General features: G+C 37.6%; 1 protein-coding gene across 6 annotated transcripts in view; it reads right to left on the bottom strand.

Annotated features, from left to right (window-relative positions):
- The window catches only part of TNPO1 (transportin 1), a 101767-nt gene that overhangs the window by 58586 nt on the left and 24443 nt on the right, over positions 1–18738 (bottom strand). For 4 of the 6 annotated variants that reach the window (XR_009211857.1, XM_058434195.1, XM_058434196.1 and 1 more), the window contains exons 2-3: positions 7063–7176; positions 4247–4322 (exon numbers count right to left, since the gene is read on the bottom strand). Coding sequence is in view for 5 of the 6 variants with exons in the window: in XM_032145261.2 (XP_032001152.1) it covers positions 4247–4322; positions 7063–7176 (190 nt within the window). In the remaining variant the exon portion in view is untranslated. Of the gene's footprint in view, positions 1–4246; positions 4323–7062; positions 7177–7313; positions 7435–9237; positions 9495–18738 lie in introns of those variants that run through there. The other 2 variants (XM_032145263.2, XM_032145265.2) reach the window with 2 other exon arrangements.

The raw sequence follows: 18738 nt of genomic DNA, 5'->3' as shown, positions 1-18738 counted from the left end.
TGCAGGGTGCTGTCCTATGCATTTTAAGATATTAAGTAGCATCATCAGCCACAGATGCCAGCAGCACTCCTCCAAGTTGTGTTAACCAAAAATGTTTCCAGATAATGTCAAATGTTTTCTGGGGGTTAAAATTGCCAATGGTTGAGAACCACTGATTTAAGAGTTAATTTCGTTTATATATATGGCCACTGTGCTCAAGCTTTATTGTTTCCTGATATAATCATCATCATAAGGCTGGAAGTATTAGTCATTAAAAATATCCTATTAAAATTTTGTTGTTGGTTTTTTTTTTTAAGGCTGGGCGTGGTGGTTCATGCCTGTAATCCCAGCACTTTGGGAGGCCAGGAGTTCGAGACCAGACTGGCCAACATGGTGAAACCCCGTACCTACTAAAAACCCCCAGATTAGTCAGGCATGGTGGTGTGGCAGTGCCTGTAATCCCAGCTACTTGGGAGGCGGAGGCAGGAGAATCACTTGAACTCAGAAGGCAGAGGCTGCAGGCAGAGAAGCCAAGATCATGCCACTACACTCCAGCCTAGGCGACAGCGTGAGACTCTGTCTCAAAAACAAAAAAAAAATTTTTGAAATCATTTTCCTCCAGTGTCAAAAAAAAAATTGAAAAATTAAGTGGACAAAGAATATATAAGATCATCTTCATGTAACAAATATAACTGCTGTAAATTTATATCATGTTTTTCATTTGCCTCTGAACTTAAAAGCAAAAAACTACCTCCAAAAACATTTAAAAAGTTTTCTTAAAATAAGTTTAATCCATAGATAGTATTTACAAATTTTCAAAAAGCTACTTAATACTAGTAGAACATAACTGATGGCTTTACCAGTTGGCATCAACACCAACAATATTAGCAACAGTTAACACCTTCAAAATGCTTATGACTTATTAAACATTGCTAAGTGCTTTCCAAGTGGCACTGCACTTAATCCTTACAACTTCATGAGGCAGGTATTATTCACCCCATTGCACAAGTGAAGAAACTAAGGACTTTGAATCATTCTTCAGTATTACACCCCTCTCAAAGGGCTATAAAATGAGGAGCTGGCGTGTTGAACAGAATGTTATTGTAACACCATTGTTTTACCTGTCTTAGTAAAAAATAATATATCCCAAGCTTGTTCTAGTTAGTATGATGTTCCCAAACTCTGACTGGCACTGAAATCTTCAAGAGTGAAGCACATGCAGAGGCAAAAAGAGCAGTTTCTCTGCACACAAACTCCATTCAGGTCATCACACAGCACTATAAAACCTTGTATGTCATCATTTAAAAACTACTTTCCATTTTCAATTACAACAATTTCAATTGCGAGACTCCGTCTCAAAACAAAACAAACAAAAATACTTTTAAATTCTCTTAAAAGTTAAAAACTGCCATGAAATAAATGAAGCCAGATATTTAACTTCTTTAAGCAATAAACTTGCCTTAAATTACCTGTTAATAATTCAGCCATATAATTATTTTAAATGGCATGACTTTGTTTACAGGAAATATAGTATATTGTTTTTACCATAAAGGCTACAAGATGAAGAGTTTTAATAAACCACAACATGAGGTGAAACAATATTAAAAGTATATACTCTCCTAAAATCCATTTTAAAAATTCAACGACTAACGATTTCCTGTTTTACAAAAATTAAGACTACTTCAGTGGACCCTCAATTTGTTCATTTGTAAAGTGAGATAATTAGAGCAGCTGATCTGAGGTATCTTACAGATCAAAAATTTTACTCTACAATTCAGTGATAAGATTACTAAATAAGCATTTTCATTTAAGATGTTACTTGTATTCCTGCTTTAATATGAACAGCCATGATGCAAAGATTTTTTTTAAATGGAAAACTACATGCAGCAAACTTGTGTCCCAATCTTCCTAGGGAAAAAAAATAAATGCATAAACACAAGAAGAAATATCAAGTGTTAAACCAACGTAAAACTACTGCATCCTCGGAGAAACTGCATAATGAACGTAAGAAACATTTTAGGGTCAAGAAAATCTGAATAAAATCCTTTCCAACATTTTATGGTTTTGTAATTAATATCTTTGTGGAAGCAATGACTTCCAAACTCTCTTGCCACTACTGAACAAGTTGTGTGTTTTTTTAAGTACTTCTGAAGTACTTAAGTACACTGGAGTGCAGTGGCACGATCACAGCTCACTGTAGCCTTGACCTCCTAAGCTCAGGTGATCCTCCCACCTCAGCCTCCTGAGTAGCGGGACCACAGGTGCGTGCCACTATGCCAGCTAATTTTTATAAAGATGGAGTTTCACCATTCACTATGTTGCTGATCTTGAACTCCTTGCCTGAAGCAATCTTCCCGCCTTGGCCTCTCAAAGTGCTGGGATTACAGGCGTGAGCCACCTTCCCTGGCCTGAAGTATCCTTATATCCCAAGAAAGAGCCACCTTGCCTGGCCTGAAGGAAGTATCCTTATATCCCAAGAAAGCTTTACTCAAGAGTATAATATTGTAACAATCCTAATATTTGGAATGTAGGATAAGAACATGAGAGTGGAGAGCTTAGTGAAAATAAATTAAAAAATTTCAAACAAAACAATTAGATTAAAAAAATCCATTTATAAATATCTTAGTAAAGAAACAAACAGGTTGATCATAAACTGTGTCAGAAAAATTTCTATATTAAGAAGCAATGTATCACAAATATATTTATCACACTAGGAATATTAATTGTTGAAATAATTCTTAAGTTTCTTAACACCTAGACTTAAGAGTTCTAAATTTTCTATTGTGTCCTTCATTCACAAATTAAAATCCCCCAAATTAACTACAAAATCAACTGAAAATAATTCAAAAGAAATCACCGTGCATGAATTATGAAAATCTGAATACAAGATCAGTGAGTTTTTACTACACATTAACACCATTAACCTGTCAGAATTTGGAGCTGAAACTTTACAGATGGTCTGGTTGTCTAAAACTTGTTATTTCCCAATTCCAAGTGCGGTGATGTTATTAATTGCACCATGGCTTCTAAAACACTAATCACTGAATAGGGTACAGTGCTTTCATTTAGAGGCCAATCAGTTGCTGAATAAATATTTAATTGACTTCTATGTGTCCACAATGTTTCAGGAAGGGAATACCCAAATAATGCTATGAGAAACAACTCTCACTACAACGTAAGCTCCTTGAGGGCAGTGATTTTTGTCTGTTTTGTTCACTTTTCTCTCCTGAGCCTGCAAATTGCATGGCAGAGATGGTGCTCCATAAATATTTATGAAATAATGTCTAGTGGGATGCATGACATATTATTAGAAATAATCAAATGATCATGTCATTTAAAAACCAGACCACTCAGGCTTTAAACTGTCATAGAAATCATTTAAATTTAAAATTAAGAGTCATGAAAAAGTTTCATGTATACTTTTATAAGTTTTTTTAAAAAGTTACAAAAGTCTACTTACGAAAAGAATGATCCCACTTTTTGCTAAATAATTTTAAAGTAGTATGTGGCCATATAAGAGCAGAGAAGGATATAATTCAAGAGATCAACAATAATTATCTCTGGAAGATGGGATAAATAATTTTTCATTTTGATTATATGACCTTTCAATTTTTTTCTACAAAAAACACACATATTCAGTTATTAAAACCTACATTCAATCTTTGTATTACCAAACTTTGTTATATCCATCTATATGCATGAAAGCAAAACATTAAAGTAGACTTGGCAACAAGTTTTTCACCTGCAAAGAATTAAGTAACTTATTATACAAACACCCTATTAAAAATGAATGCTGGCTGGGCACGGTGGCTCACACCTGTAATCCTAGCACTTTGGGAGACTGCGGCAGGTGAATCCCCAGAGGCCAGGAGTTCAAGGTTAGTCTGGCCAACAAGGCAAAACTCTGTCTCTACTAAAAATACAAAAAAATTAGCTGGATGTGGTGGCGCATGCCTGTAATCCCAGCTACTAGGGAGGTTTGGCATGAGAATTGCTTGAACCCGGGAGGCAGACGATGTGGTGAGCCGAGATTGCACCACTGCGCTCCAGCCTGAGTGACAGAGTGAGACTCTGTCTGTATATACATAAAAAAAGGAATGCTTATTAAACATGTAAATATTGAGTGGTATTAACTAAGACTGTTCATCCCACATCTATAAAGCACAAGGTTACTACAAAATGAAATCCTCTGAAATGAATAATTCTCAATACATTTAAATAGGTCTTAAAGAAACTTTAAATAGTTATCAATACAAATCCTACTTACCTTCAGACTTTAATTTTGTAAGAACAAAAATCAAGTAGTTGTTGAAGTCTGGATATTGATTAAGTTGTTCCAGTTTCTAGAACAAACAGTAGTTAAGGAAACTTCTCTGTGTAATCTCAGGAAGAAATTAAGCATTTTAAATCTAAAAATCAAGGATCTCTTTGGTGATATTTTCAGTCCTGCATTTTTTTTTTTAAACTAAGAATAAGGATATCTTACTAAATCTATCAACATGTTATTTCAAAAACACACTAGTGCTTGCTAAACCTCTTAGGTGCTTTATGGCTGAAATGTATCAATTACATGCAATACAACATAAAGTTCCAGCTTCAGCATGCTCCATATAGCAAAAAATATTCAAAAAAATTCTTGTATTTCAACTTTAAACCACTCTAAATAGAAAGGTATTTAAGCATAAAATAACAAAAAGAAAAGCATTCCAAATGAAAACAAGTCTCTCCGAGTTGAAGATCATTTAGAGAAATTAACTTTATAGAATAACTAAAAAAAAAAAAGATACTTTTCAGACTCATTTGTTCTTTAGAATCCAAAAAGATAAAGTGCCATTTATGCACAAGGCTATATATCTTATAAAGTCAGCATTATGAGATTATTGCACTATAGCTGTATAATTCTTCCCCTCATCCCCAAGATTCAACATTTCTAGTGATACCAATTTGCAGGTTATTTCATCGCCTTCGGGAGGCAGCTGTGACAAAATGCTCTTACATCTTTCTTCAAACCCTGACTCTCAACCCCTAACTAATATGCTTCCCAACTGTGTTTTACTACATAGAAAGATTAAAATGTTTTGTTACCCAACAAATCTAAATTTCTGATTAAATCCATGAATCAAACTAAAGTAACACTTTATTAGCTATTTATTACTATTTGAATACCCTCAATGTTTAGGGGTCAGAAAGCAAACGAATCAACAACATGGTCTCTGGTAAAACTGCAAGGTGTAACTACTTTCTCCAACCAAGACAGTAATTCTTGTTTTAGTGAATGGCCCAGATTAACAACATGCTGATATGCCAACGAATTTTTCAAAACTATTTCCTGATAAGGTTTACCTTCTTACAACTTGAGCTACATCTCTTTATCCTATTATAGTGGTCTTTCAAAAAGTACTCAAAAGCCTGTACAAAACAATAATTAAATATATTACCTTCTTAGGAGAGACAAAATTAGGCACTCTGAAGCAGCAGTATGTATTTTTAGCTAAAGTAGTTTTCCTCTCACAGCAACAGAAAGTTGTTCTTTCTCAGAGGACATACTAAGTCCCAGGCACACAGAATAAACTGTAAATTGACTACTAGCCCAAGCACGGTACTAAGCATTTATGAGGTACCTAATAAATGTAGACTAAAACAAGAAATTATGATATATGGTGCCACAGAATAACTACAATGCAGGATTGGGCTTAGCTAATTTAAGAAACTAGTAACTGTATCATATAATACCTGCAATTAATCAACTATCAACTTCTATCATCCCTAGAACTATGACAACACAAATTAAGGCTGAGCCATAGCACGGTTTACAAGATACAAACGGCAATACATTCCAAAACTCTTCTTTCTCAGTACTAGAAGTATCCAAACAAAATGGCTTTTAAAAATCCAAGCAGATCTAAATCATTATCCCTTCCACTTTTAAATGGGAAGCATTATATTAACCAAGAAGGTAAGTACTAATTTTGTCATCTATTGAAGGTTTTAAATTACGGCAATGCAGTATTTCTGCGAAACCCTCGGGGTAAATGGCTCCATCTGTATAGATGTTTTAAATGTAAATAAACTCAAACACGAAGAGCTTACTTACCAAACTCCATATTAAGTAATTTTGCTGCTTTTTGACAATAAAAATCAAGAGGCTTTTCTGCAAAAAACAGTAGACTTAACTTCTTTAGGCTTAAAAGATCGGGGGTTAAAAGGTTATTCATGATATAATGAGTGAATGTTTCCTTTACTGGATCCAATAAGAGCTCTCCATCTGAGCGCGGTTTAGGGCACTACATAAAGCATACGTGGTAAAGTTTTGGTTCTCTTAACCTTTTCTGTCTCTAAAACCGTAGCAACAGGATCACTACACCAGCACACTCGGTAAAGACCTAGATAACTGTGCAGTCAGCCTTGAGCCAAAGCTTTAAAAAGAAAATCTCACTTGGGTGACAACGAGCTCGCAACAGGTGTTAACACCAGTAATCCCAGGGTGAGGCACAGAGACCCCTTTCCCCCACCTGTAGGTCCCCAGCCCTTTTAGGGCAAGGACGTGGAAAAACCCCCAGGACCCACACAGCTGCAGTTCAAACCCCGCGCCAGCTCCACCCATTTCTGGCCAGCCAGGCTGCGAGCTCCGCCGCGCACAGAGCGCCCTCCACCCGGCCTCCCGCTCGGCCCGCCACCCCCACCCGCGGGGCGCATTGTGTGGGCCCGGGCCGCTCCCGCCCGCCCGCTCCCTACCCCCGCGGCAGGTCAGCGGCGGGCGGGGACGTGGCGGCCCGGCCCGCGCACATGTCGCGATCCGGGGCGGCGGCCGGGGGCCCCCGCCTCCTGCGCGCCGGAAGCCAGTGGCCTTGGCGGCGTGAGCCCCACGCGGCGGCGCCCCCGGCCCAGGCACCAGGGCCGCGTGCGCGAGTCGCCCGGCAGGGGCAGCGGCGGCTTCCCCCGCGCGCGGACCCAGGGAGGAGGCTGGGCTCGGAGGGCGGGGGAGGGGCAGAGGCGGAGGGGACGGGAGCCCCCGGCCGCCGGGAGCTGGGCCGCAGCGCGGGGCGAGCTGCGCGGGTAGCGGCCAGGCCTCGGAAAGGATACTTGTTGCACGGTTCTCTGGATGGTGGTGTCTGGGGACTGGGATTCCTTCAACAGCTGCAGGATTTGCTGAAGCCCTTGCTCGTCAGGTTTCCACTCATACTCCATCTTGGTTTGCTGCAAATAAAGCCAGACACAGGAAGAGACGGAGCAAATGTTACTCCCGGTGCACAGGCCCAGAGGCTTCCCGCGCGCAGCTGACCCGTTCTCCCCGCCGCCACAACCCCAGCGCTCCCCTGACGCCGTGGACCTGCCTGAGGTGCCCCGAAGGAAGTCTCGGACAGTGAAACCCGGCGGAACTGCTCCTGGCAGCCCGGCCGCCAACGTCTGCTGCTGCTGCCGCCGCGGCCGCCGAGCGCAAGGAGCCGACCAGACTGAGTCACCGCGAATTTGCAATCTGGCCCCAAGATCCGCTCACGGGAGCCCCCTGGGTCCTAGTGCCACGCAGTTTTCTCCAACCCAACCCATCTCTAATTCCGTCCAGATTACTAATGACTTAAGGGCTAATAAAAAGTCAAGTCCTTATCAAAACCCCTGCGAAACACCTGAAGAGATCTGTTTTGGGTATATTATTTTACATACACATGGTGAATTAACGAAAAATGATTGAAATAGGGTAAAAAGGTTGTTAATTTCCCTGACAGTTCAGCAATAATTAGAAGCAATAAAAATCTTTACATTTCAATTTGATATATAAGGCACTAAAAATAGTCTAAAATATTGATGCAGTCACAACCCAGACCTCGAAAACCATTATATGCAACATTTGCAGAACTTGACTTAAAAAAATTGCATTTCTGCATAAACTTCAACTTTTGAACTCCTATTAAGGGAAATAAATTCCATTATGAAATAACTACATTCCATAAGTAAGGACTTTGGGTCGAAGGAAACACAATAAAAATGATGTAATTTTACAACTGGGTAGTGTTTAATTCCATTAAAGTATTTTCACATACTACGTTTTCTCATTTGATTTTCATTACAACCTAGTGAGGTATTATTTGCCTCCATGTGGCAACTAAAGCAAAAAAAGATCTGAGCAAACAACCACACTTAATCAGTGAAGACTGAGACACGAATATAGGTTTTTAAAGCTACTATGAGTTGCATCTGCTACAGTCAACTGAAGCTATTAATGACATTTTTCACTAAAACTAAATGCTTAAACAAAAACAACAAAATGTAAGTATCAAGCCTGACGTATTTGTAAAAACCAAACAGTTTGATAAAGGAGAGGATTTTTAACATGAAAAGTCCCTTGCTAGTAGGGGCTTAAAAAAACTACTACCTTTCCACCTCTCTAGTTAGCTTTTTCTTTCTTTTTTAAAATGCCTTTTCCTCTCTCTTTCACTCTTATTTTTCTGCTTAATATCCTGTAATCTGACTTTGCTCACCAAGTTCTAATGACTTCGTAAATGGCCCAATCTAATAAACTGTTCTTAAACAACAACAACAAAAAACCCAAAACGAAATCACCACCATCTGGACATAAAATGTATTAATACTGTAGTGTTTTTATTCTAGTCTTCATTCTATGTGTTTTTATGCACATTATATTTTATAATAATGAGATTGTCCTGTTTCTTGCCTGACTTCATATATCATTAAATATTTATTGAAAGTATTTCAATAAAGTGAATAGTATTCCATTGTACCACTGTCATTTATTTTTATACACTTTTATTTGATACAATATAGACACAACATTGTACAAATGATAAGCATATGATCCATAGATGGATTTTTACAAAGTGAACCCATCTGTGTAACCAATACCCAGCTCAAGATAGAGATCACTGAGTACGAAGAGGTTTCTTTTGCATCCAATCCCAGCCATTAACCCTTCCTAAAGTAATCCCCAGTATAATTTCTATCACTATAGATTTCTCCCCTTCCCTCTCTTAACTTCAGAAACTTTTAAAAAACTACAAATATTATAATAAATCAAACAACATGGTTGTATAAGACAAGTTAATTCAATCCTATCTCTAGGCTCCCTAGAGAATCCGTTTTAACAATTTTATGTGAATCTTTCTACATTCTAATCTCATATATATTTTTCCTCTTTTTTTTTAGATCATCCTCCATACTACGCTAATACTAACTCTATAACGTTTTTTACACATAATATGACATGGCAATAATTCCAGGCCAATACATACCAATTTAACTCACCTTTTAATAGATGCACATTGGTCTTGAGAATGGATAGAGCATAATTTGTTCAACCATCTCCTGATTGGCTTCCAGATTGCTTCTACTTTTTTGCCACTATCAACACAGTAAAAAAAACTTGTACCAATGTCCCTACATAATAGTGGCAACCTGTTGGGGTTATTAGGCCAAAAAGCATGTGAATTTAAAAACTTTTAAACAGTTATTACCAAATTACTTTCCAAAAAGTTATGCAATTCACACATGACAACAATATGAATGTTTCCTTTATTTCCACCAGCACATTCTTTTAATTTTCATGAAGCTAACCAATGACAATTTAATTTCCCCTGATACTAGTGGGGGTGGGGAACTTAAAGTCTGAGCCTTAGTAATATTAGAGTTGGAGCTGCTACCAGGCATACCCTACCTGCTGAGGTGACATTCGGATAGCCCACTTAACCCCCTAGCTGCCCTTTTAAATAAGAAACTAAAGCAAGGGACCAATAGCAGTCAAGTCTGAAAGGCATCTTCATTATCACATCCATCCTGAGGATGGCTGCACTATAATATCAGGCCAATAGCATGCTTCCTTATTTCTGTCGTCAAATAGGGTTTTCTTTTCAAACAGCTTGGTATTAAGGACATTTAATTTGATCAGTCTATGATGACAGAATAGGTGTTTCCCCACACCTTACTCAAATTATCTGTAACAAAGGGCTCTCAAGAATATTTGATTCAGATAACTGCTTGATAAGAGATCTTAGGCCACTTTGAACTTTTCTATCACATCTTTTTAAAAATTGTGATAAAATCTACATACATAACATTTACCATTTTAAGTATACAGTTCAGTGGCATCCATCTCCAAAACTTACCATATTTTAAAAGCCATTAAAATAAGGAAGAATCTTATACCCTGGGGTAGCCAGACATTGTGGGGTTAATTAGATAACATCTGAAGTACTTCAAGCTAACCAAGCACATCAGGATTATTATATGAGGTAGAAATCATTTATTTAAATAGTAAACTACATTTATATTAATTAAACAGAATATCAAGATCAATATTGGATTTTCCTATAAAATTTAAATATTACCTGGAGTATTCTTTTTGCATGTTGAAGGCTCAGCTTTCTAAATGTCTCAAAAAAAGGAAGTAGTACTTCAAATTTCGCTCCCTTAGATAATACTCCATACTACACTAATATTAACTTTACAACTTATGTCTGATTGGCCCATGACATTCAATGGTGACCAAAAAAAAAAAAAAAAAAAAAAAAAGGCATTTCAACAAGCCAAAATACAGTTATTTGAAAAACAAGATAGAAGACAGCCCCAGAATAAAAAGTAGCCTGCAAGTGGTGAGTTACTGTGATACCATTTTGGACTTTCAGAAGGCTAGAGCTTACTCATGAGTAAGTTTTTAACTTAAATTTACATAAAAATTTTGAATTTGCTACAGTTGAGAATCATGTGAGGTAAAGAAGCCAAACTGGCTGAAAAGAAAGCAAAAATATATAGCTTCTTCCTTGCTGGATAGTCTGTAAAATATAGTTTAAAAAGCAGACTGGAGCTATGGACTCAACTGACCTACGTTTGAATTCTAGTTCTTCCACTTAGTAGCAGTGAAAACCTGGGCAAGTTAATTAATCTGAGTCTTAGTTTCCCAACCCTAAAATGGAATATACTAACTCTGTATGCAGATCATAGGTACCTGGCACGCAATATGTGTAATTTGAAAAATAGTAGTTTTATAGTTAAATGAATGGCTTTCTAGCATCTGCAAGATAAAATCTAACTTCTTTTCATGGAAGAAGTCTCTTCATCATCTGGTTCATCACCTTCAAAGACACTTTTATCTATGACTCAACTTCCAACTTTATGCTCCGTCATCTTTTCCTGCACCTCTCCTACCTCTGAGCCTTTGCATAGGGATTTCCTGCTGGGAATGCCCTCTTTAAACCTGACCAACTGGCAAACTCTTTCTCAGTCTTTAGAGCTACCCTCATTCACTGATTTTCCAAATATTTATTGAGATTCTTTCTTGGCACTATGATTGATACTGGATACTATTTCTCTTCTGTGTCATTATTCCAAGATCTCCCCACAAGACTTAAGTGTATTTTTCATTACAGATCTATGGTTTATAGCTATTTCCATTCTAGAAACTGTCATATTGTATTATAATTATTTCTAGGTCTGTCCTGGCAATAGATCACAAGTTCCTTGAGAGCAGGGACAGTGTCTTTTCACTCTCTTTGCCTAGCAGAGTCCGATTCAACAAATATTTGTTGAATAAACGCTATTGTTGTTGCTATTAATTCAACTGAGTAAATATTAAGTAGAAGAACTACCATGTGCTCAGTGAATTTTGGAGATTCAAAGATAAGTAAAATATAGTTTTTATCCCCACTAAGTTCTCATTTGGTGAGAGAGGCAGATGAGCTGTCAATGAATAAAGTATATGATAAAGTACAATAGGAAAAGAGAGAAAAGCAAATACATTCCACCAGGAGACAGAGATGCATTTTCCCCCCATCTGATTCAATTAAAAATTTTTCCATCTAATTTCAACTAAATTCAAAGTTAGATGTTTCCATCTATATGCTGAATCACTATGAATGTGAGAAATGTTGCTATTAGTGACGTCATTTCACAAAATGGTAAACAACTCTTGGTAGAGATCCAAACAAAACAAGGTACAATTGTCCTTCAATAACATAGTAGTTTTTTGTTTGTTTGTTTGTTTTGAGACAGAATCTTGCTCTGTCACCCAGGCTGGAGTGCAGTGGTGCGATCTCGGCTCACTGCAACCTCCGCCTCTCAGGTTCAAACAATTCTCCTGCCTCAGCCTCCCGAGTAGCTGGGATTACAGGTGTGTGCTAGCACGCTAGGTTAATTTTTGAATTTTTAGCAGAGACAGGGTTTCACCATGTTGTCCAGGCTGGTCTGGAACTCCCGACCTCAAGTGATCTGCCCGCCTCAGCCTTCTAAAGTGCTGGGATTACAGGCATGAGCTACCCTGCCCGGCCATAGTTTTTATTCCTAGAAAATTTAATATATATTAAAACTCTGCAAAAAGTTCCACGTGTATATGTAAAATTGAGTTAGGCTCTTGGCTCTGATATCCATAAACAGATTTCTTACACCTTTGTGACTATCTAACGAGACATTTACAAGTCATACAAAGCTAGGACAATTCTTCATGGTGAACATCTAGCACCTCTCAGCCCTGCCCAGTAAATGACAAGAGCACCTCCCAGTCACTAGGACACCTCCAGAGAGCAGCACTGCTTCAATGGAGAATGACTATGGTAGGGAAAGTACAAAGGGCTGTGAAGACATTATGCTAACCCAGTTAGGAAGTCAAGAAAGGACTTCCTTGAGGAAGTGACTCTTTATCAGAAATCTAACAGGAATTACCAAAAAGCAAAAGTGAGGCTAGGAGGACCTCATAGATGATGTTAGGAAGCTTGGACTATCTTAAGGATAATACAAAGCTTGTGAAAGGGGTTTAAATTGATAAAAAAGGCCGGGCGCGGTGGCTCACGCTTGTAATCCCAGCACTTTGGGAGGCCGAGGCGGGCGGATCACGAGGTCAGGAGATCGAGACCACGGTGAAACACCGTCTCTACTAAAAATACAAAAAAAAAATTAGCCGGGCGCGGCGGCGGGCGCCTGTAGTCCCAGCTACTCGGAGAGGCTGAGGCAGGAGAATGGCGTGAACCCGGGAGGCGGAGCTTGCAGTGAGCCGAGATTGCGCCACTGCACTCCAGCCTGGGTGACAGAGCGAGACTCCGTCTCAAAAAAAAAAAAAAAATAAATTGATAAAAAAAACATGATCAAAGTCTGGAAAAGAATTAATCCTCCTACAAATGGGGAAGGAGAGGTTCATCTTTTGCTCTATAGCTTCAATATTAGGTTAATTTTTAGAATGTGTCATATTTCAATAAAAATGATTTTTAAAACCCATCAGTTTGCAATGAGGGCAGGAGGAGCCATAGGAAGACCTCACTGTCCAATCTGCATATAAAATGGAATTCCAGTTTGTTAGGGGAAGGGCAGTCCTGTTTCACAGAAAGCCAACAAGCTATCAAAAACTCTGGTATTAAATATTGAAGACTTAAACACATGCACTATTTTGTTAGTAATAGTGATAGCTAATATTTTTTGAGTACCAAGCAATGTTCTAAGCACTTCACAACTCTATGATGCTGCCCTATTAATTACATTTTACAAATAAGTACATTGAGGCACAGAGAAGTTACTTGCCCAAGGTTGCTCAGCTAGTAAATGCCAAAGCCATGATTCAAACCCAACTAATCTGGCTCCAGTGTCCAGTCTGGAAGCCCCTGATATACTGCCTTTCCAAAAGAAACATCAATCTCCATAAACTGGGAAACTACTCATAAATACATCTATGTGCATACTAAAGAACATATATTTTGACACCTTTGTGGTGAGGTAAAAGAGAAAAGTAAAATCACACTTCACCATCATAAAAGTCATAATAGATATAAAAAACCAGTAGTATGTATATAGTATGACAATATAATAAAAATGAGGTATTTCCATAGCATTGAGTAAATGAGTTAAAAACATTCTAAATATAATCTTCACAACACCCCTCTGTTGTAAGTAGGTAGAAAGTATTATTTTTATTTGACAAGCAGATAAATCAAAACAGCTTAAGAAATTTGCTGAATCATTTGCTGAATGTGAATCAGATATGTAGACTTCCATAGAAAATGTCTCTTATACTGTTTTTTTTTTTTTTCACAGAAAAATGCTATGATGAGCAAGGACAAAAAAAATCAGAGCTATCCAATGATCTAAAAAGAGCATGCTATTTAAAGAATACAATTATTTAATAAAACTTTTATGAGAAATTGAACCAAAGTTCAGGTATGAAGGGAAAGAAGGAAAAGTTTACAGGCACCTAATGATGAATCAAAATGTTAACAAACTTGTTAAATTATAGCTATCAGTGGAACTAGAAAGTCCTTTAAGAAAGTCTATAGGCTGGGCACGGTGGCTCATTCCTGTAATCCCAGCACTTTGGGAAGCCGAGGCAGGTGATCACAAGGTCATGAGTTCGAGACCTGGTGAAACCCCGTCTCTACTAAAAAAATACAAAAATTAGCCAGGCGTGGTGGCATGCCCCTGTAATCTCAGCTACTTAGGAGGCTGAGGCAGGAGAATCGCTTGAACCTGGGAGGCGGAAAAAAAAAAAGTCTATAATGAGCTGGGCACGGTGGCTCACGCCTGTAATCCCAGCACTTTGGGAGGCTGAGGCGGGTGGATCACCTGAGGTCAGGAGTTCGAGACCAGCCTGGCCAACACGGTGAAACCCTGTCTCTACTAAAAATACAAAAAATTAGCTGGGCGTGGTAGCGGGCGCCTGTAATCCCTACTAGGGAGGCTGAGGCAGGAGAATCTCTTGAACCAAGGAGGTGGAGCTTGCAGTGAGCCAAGATTGCGCCATTGCACTCCAGCCTGGGCAACAAGAGGGAAACTTGGTCTCCAAAAAAAAAAAAAAAAAAAAAAAAAAGGGGGAGAGAGTCTAAAATCAGAGGTTATGGATCAAGAAGGAAGAGAAAAAAATGCAAAACTAACTGTTGAGCTCATGTTAGTTGCGGAAATGAGCTCAACTAGATTAGAACGGCAGGGACCATAACTCATGTTACACAGTGCTAGGCACATGGGTTTTAAATCACCCTCGATTGAGACTGATGGGTAAATCATCTGGTTCACCACTTGAAAATAGGCTAAGATGTTAAAATTTTAACTTTCTGGCATTACAAAGTTATTGTCATCTAAGAGCTGAGAGATTAACAGAACACAGAAAATGGAAAATAGGTACTAAGGAAAGTTTGAATAAATGTATGCTTAGAGTGCTTTCTCTGGAAGAACTCTGAAGATGACTAGACATGCTTACCAAATGCTAGTTAAAGTTTACAAATCAACATTAAAAAAAAGAGAGTGGTATCAAATTGAGTGATAAGAAGGAAAGCTTGATCTCAAAATTTGACCCAATCTATAACCAGACACTTCCTATTCTTTAGCCCATTTAATATTCACAACAGCACTATGAGGTAGATGTTAACTCCATTTTATATTAACCGAGGTTCAGAGAGGTTAAGTAGCTTGCCCAGCCAGTATGTGGCAGATTAGGCATTCAAAACCAAACCTGTGTGATTCCAAAGTCTGAACCATGCCTACTAATAACAGCAACCCTGTTATCATTAATGTGTCCTTCCATATGCCAGTTATTATATTAAATTCTTTAAATACATGATCTCATTTAATTCCATGAATATGTACTATGATTATCTCCATTTTACAGAAGAGGAACAAGCTTAAGAGAACTTAAGCAATGTGTCCAAGATCACACAGTAATGAACAAAGGGAGGACTCAAGCCCAGATGCACCCAACTCCAGAGCCCATGCACTGAACTACTACTCTGCCATATTATTCTCGTTCTGCCACCCCACGAACATGTGACTAACCCTTAGAGAACTTAACAGTGGGCAGACTATGAGGGGTCTGCGTTATACAACTCTTTCCCTTTCTATTACATGCATCACCAATAGTTCAACAGCTCTCTTGATGAATGTCTACTTCAGGTCAATCACTTCAGATATGATAACTGCACCTTGCTTTTCAGAGCACAAATTTTTCATTTTTAATGAAAACAAAAGGCTGATAGGAGTAACACCTCCCATATATTTAACTTTTAGTTATCTCATTGTCACCCTCAAAACATCAACTCCTTGTTGAGTTCTAAAACAGATTTAACCTTCACGGTTGGTCTCACTCTCCATGTATGTTTAAGCAACTTAAATCAGTGGTTCTCAACCCTGACTACACATTATAATTACTGGGAACTTATAGCCAGTTGAGAACCATTATATTAAATTAATATATCTGCTCCTGGCAATTTCCATTATTTCTTACTCTAATAAGCAGTGGTGTTCTAGCTGTACTAGAAATAACAGAAAACAGAAAGAGACAACAGAATACAGACTGCACTGATTACTATGGGAAACATTACTAATCACAAAAAAAGTCTTTGATGAAAACCAAAACATAAGAATATACTGTTTAAAGTTACATAATAATTTGTACTTCTTAGTAAGGACTAGTAAGTACAATGTTTATTTACTTTGTAATTTAACAGTGACAGAGAATGGGTAAGAAGTTCCACTTAAGTTGTAAGACAGAAATGAGAACTTGGGAAAAGTAAGTTTTGGGGGAAGTTTATCTCCAGTAAATAATTACAACACACACTAGAAAATTATGATCCTTAACTGGCAAAATATGATTTACATTTGTACATCAAATCAACTTACCTTGTGAATAACTAGATCTTTCTTCAAATGACAATATTAAGTCATTCATAAAAGTAAACTCTTCTAATAAGCCTACACATTAAAAACCAATTAATCAAAATAATGAGGTCCCTGATTCTCTTAGTATCATAGGATTTATTAATGTACTTTACCAAGGATTGTCCCACTGCTACATTCAACTGGAGAGTTAGTTTTCAAGTAGTTCAATGGACTACTGTCACTGCCTATTGTTAACCCTAGTCCAGTAGTTTTCATTTCTGTGACACAGATTTAAGAAAAAAAGCTTTTTAAAAGCCTTACGTATTATAACGTGATTATAAATTTCCTTTCAGAACATTGACTTATCACTGCCAAGTGGTTTTAAGTAAACACAGTGCTTAAAAAGTTTCAAAGTACTTTCATATTTTACCTCATTTAATTTTCAAAACTACCCTGTGAGTTAAGGAAACTGTCTCAATGATATTAAGTCACTTGCCAAAAATTGCTCAGCTAGTAAATGTTAAGAATTGGGTTGGAATGAATGTCTATTTCTGGTCGCACATTTCTACTACTCCAAACTATTCCTTTAATTCATAGTTCATTAAATATGTTAGTACCATCAATTAAAAGAGTAGCTTGTCTTCAAGTAATACTGCTCTACACTGATTATACATTTGCTGATTTATATGTTGATACGCATAAAAGATGGAGACAAGCTGTAGTACTCTAGGTAAAATAATGGCACTGAATGACAAAATATGAGCACCAGGCAAGTTACTAATTATAGCTATACTTACTGAATTTAAGGAGCTGGTAAAAAAGGCTAAGATGCAAATAGCCAAATATTTTCCTGTGAAACACATCTGAAATTGTAAGTTAATAAAAGGTATGATTCAATATTTTAGAATCCACCTTATATATTAATAAAGTGAGACATACCTAAACGGTTGATAGGAAGCCAAGCTGATAATTAAATTAGCACACTGGGATAACCATTATGGCTCATTTTGTTAACTACAAGTATTCTGTTTTATTGCTGTTCGATTGCTCCTGAAGTTCTGAAGTGAGAGGGATCCAGGAATGTCTTATTCATGTCCAAAGCTATCCTTCATTAAGTATAATGTATGGATTCAGTATTTCACATTTTCAAGTGTATGCAGAAAAAGGAACACAGCACTGTATTTATTGGTAAGGGCTGAATGAGAAAAGGATCAGAGCAGTTTAGATAGCAAAATAGAAAGGTTAAAAAAAAAGTTAAGTGGTTAGTAGGCTGATTAGCATTAGGTTTTACCTAACCATACATTTCTTCATAGAAATCTCACACACAACAGGGGCATATATTAGTCAGATTTCAGTTATGAAAAGATAGACATAGCAGAAAAAACTTTTGAAAGGGAATCAATTTTTACAAGTTTAGTTCCTGATGGAGTAGAGGAAGCATGGGTTCTGGACTCATACACTCATTGGCTCAAATCCCAGTTCTGTTAATTATTGACGCTGTGTTTTTTAGGAAAACTGTCCAATTTTCTGAGCCACAGTTTAGTCATCTGTGAAATGGGATTGATGAGAAGATTAAATGAGAATGTAAAGTACCACAATAGTCAATACTTAATGTTTGTTCCCTGCACACTACACTCCAACTAAAATTGTCATTAAGACCCAGGTTTACTGATGGCAGTCTGTACCATCAGGTAACAATAGGATGAAGATTTTTTAGATTATTTTTGTACAATCAAAGAGTATGTATCAAAATGGGCTGTTTAACTTGTCATTTAAATGAAGTGATGCTATGGTTTGAATGTTTGTATCCCTCCAAAATTGATGTTGAAACTTAATTTCAAATGTGACAGTATTAAGAGGTGGGGACTTTGGAAGGCACTTTGGACTGCCATTGTCATGAAGGCTCTGCCCTCATGAATGGAATTAATGCCCTTATAAAAGGGCTTGAGAGAATCTATTTGGCCCTGCTCCTCCCCTTCAGCCATGTGAGAAAATAGTGTTTGTTCCTTCCTCCATGTGAGGATGCTGCAAGGTGTCACTTACGAAGCAGAAAGCCAGATTTCATGACACACCTAATTCACTGGTGCCTTGAACTTGAACTTCCCAGCCTCCACAAGTGTGAGAAATATTATTATATTACTTACAAATTACCCAATCTAAAACATTTTGTTATAGCACAGGAATGGA

This window comes from Hylobates moloch, unplaced genomic scaffold, assembly GCF_009828535.3.
Source record: "Hylobates moloch isolate HMO894 unplaced genomic scaffold, HMol_V3 SCAFFOLD_23, whole genome shotgun sequence".
NCBI classification, from domain to species: domain Eukaryota; kingdom Metazoa; phylum Chordata; class Mammalia; order Primates; family Hylobatidae; genus Hylobates; species Hylobates moloch.
The sequence above is the reverse complement of the archived record's forward strand: the minus strand, read 5'-3'. Positions and strand labels throughout refer to the sequence as shown.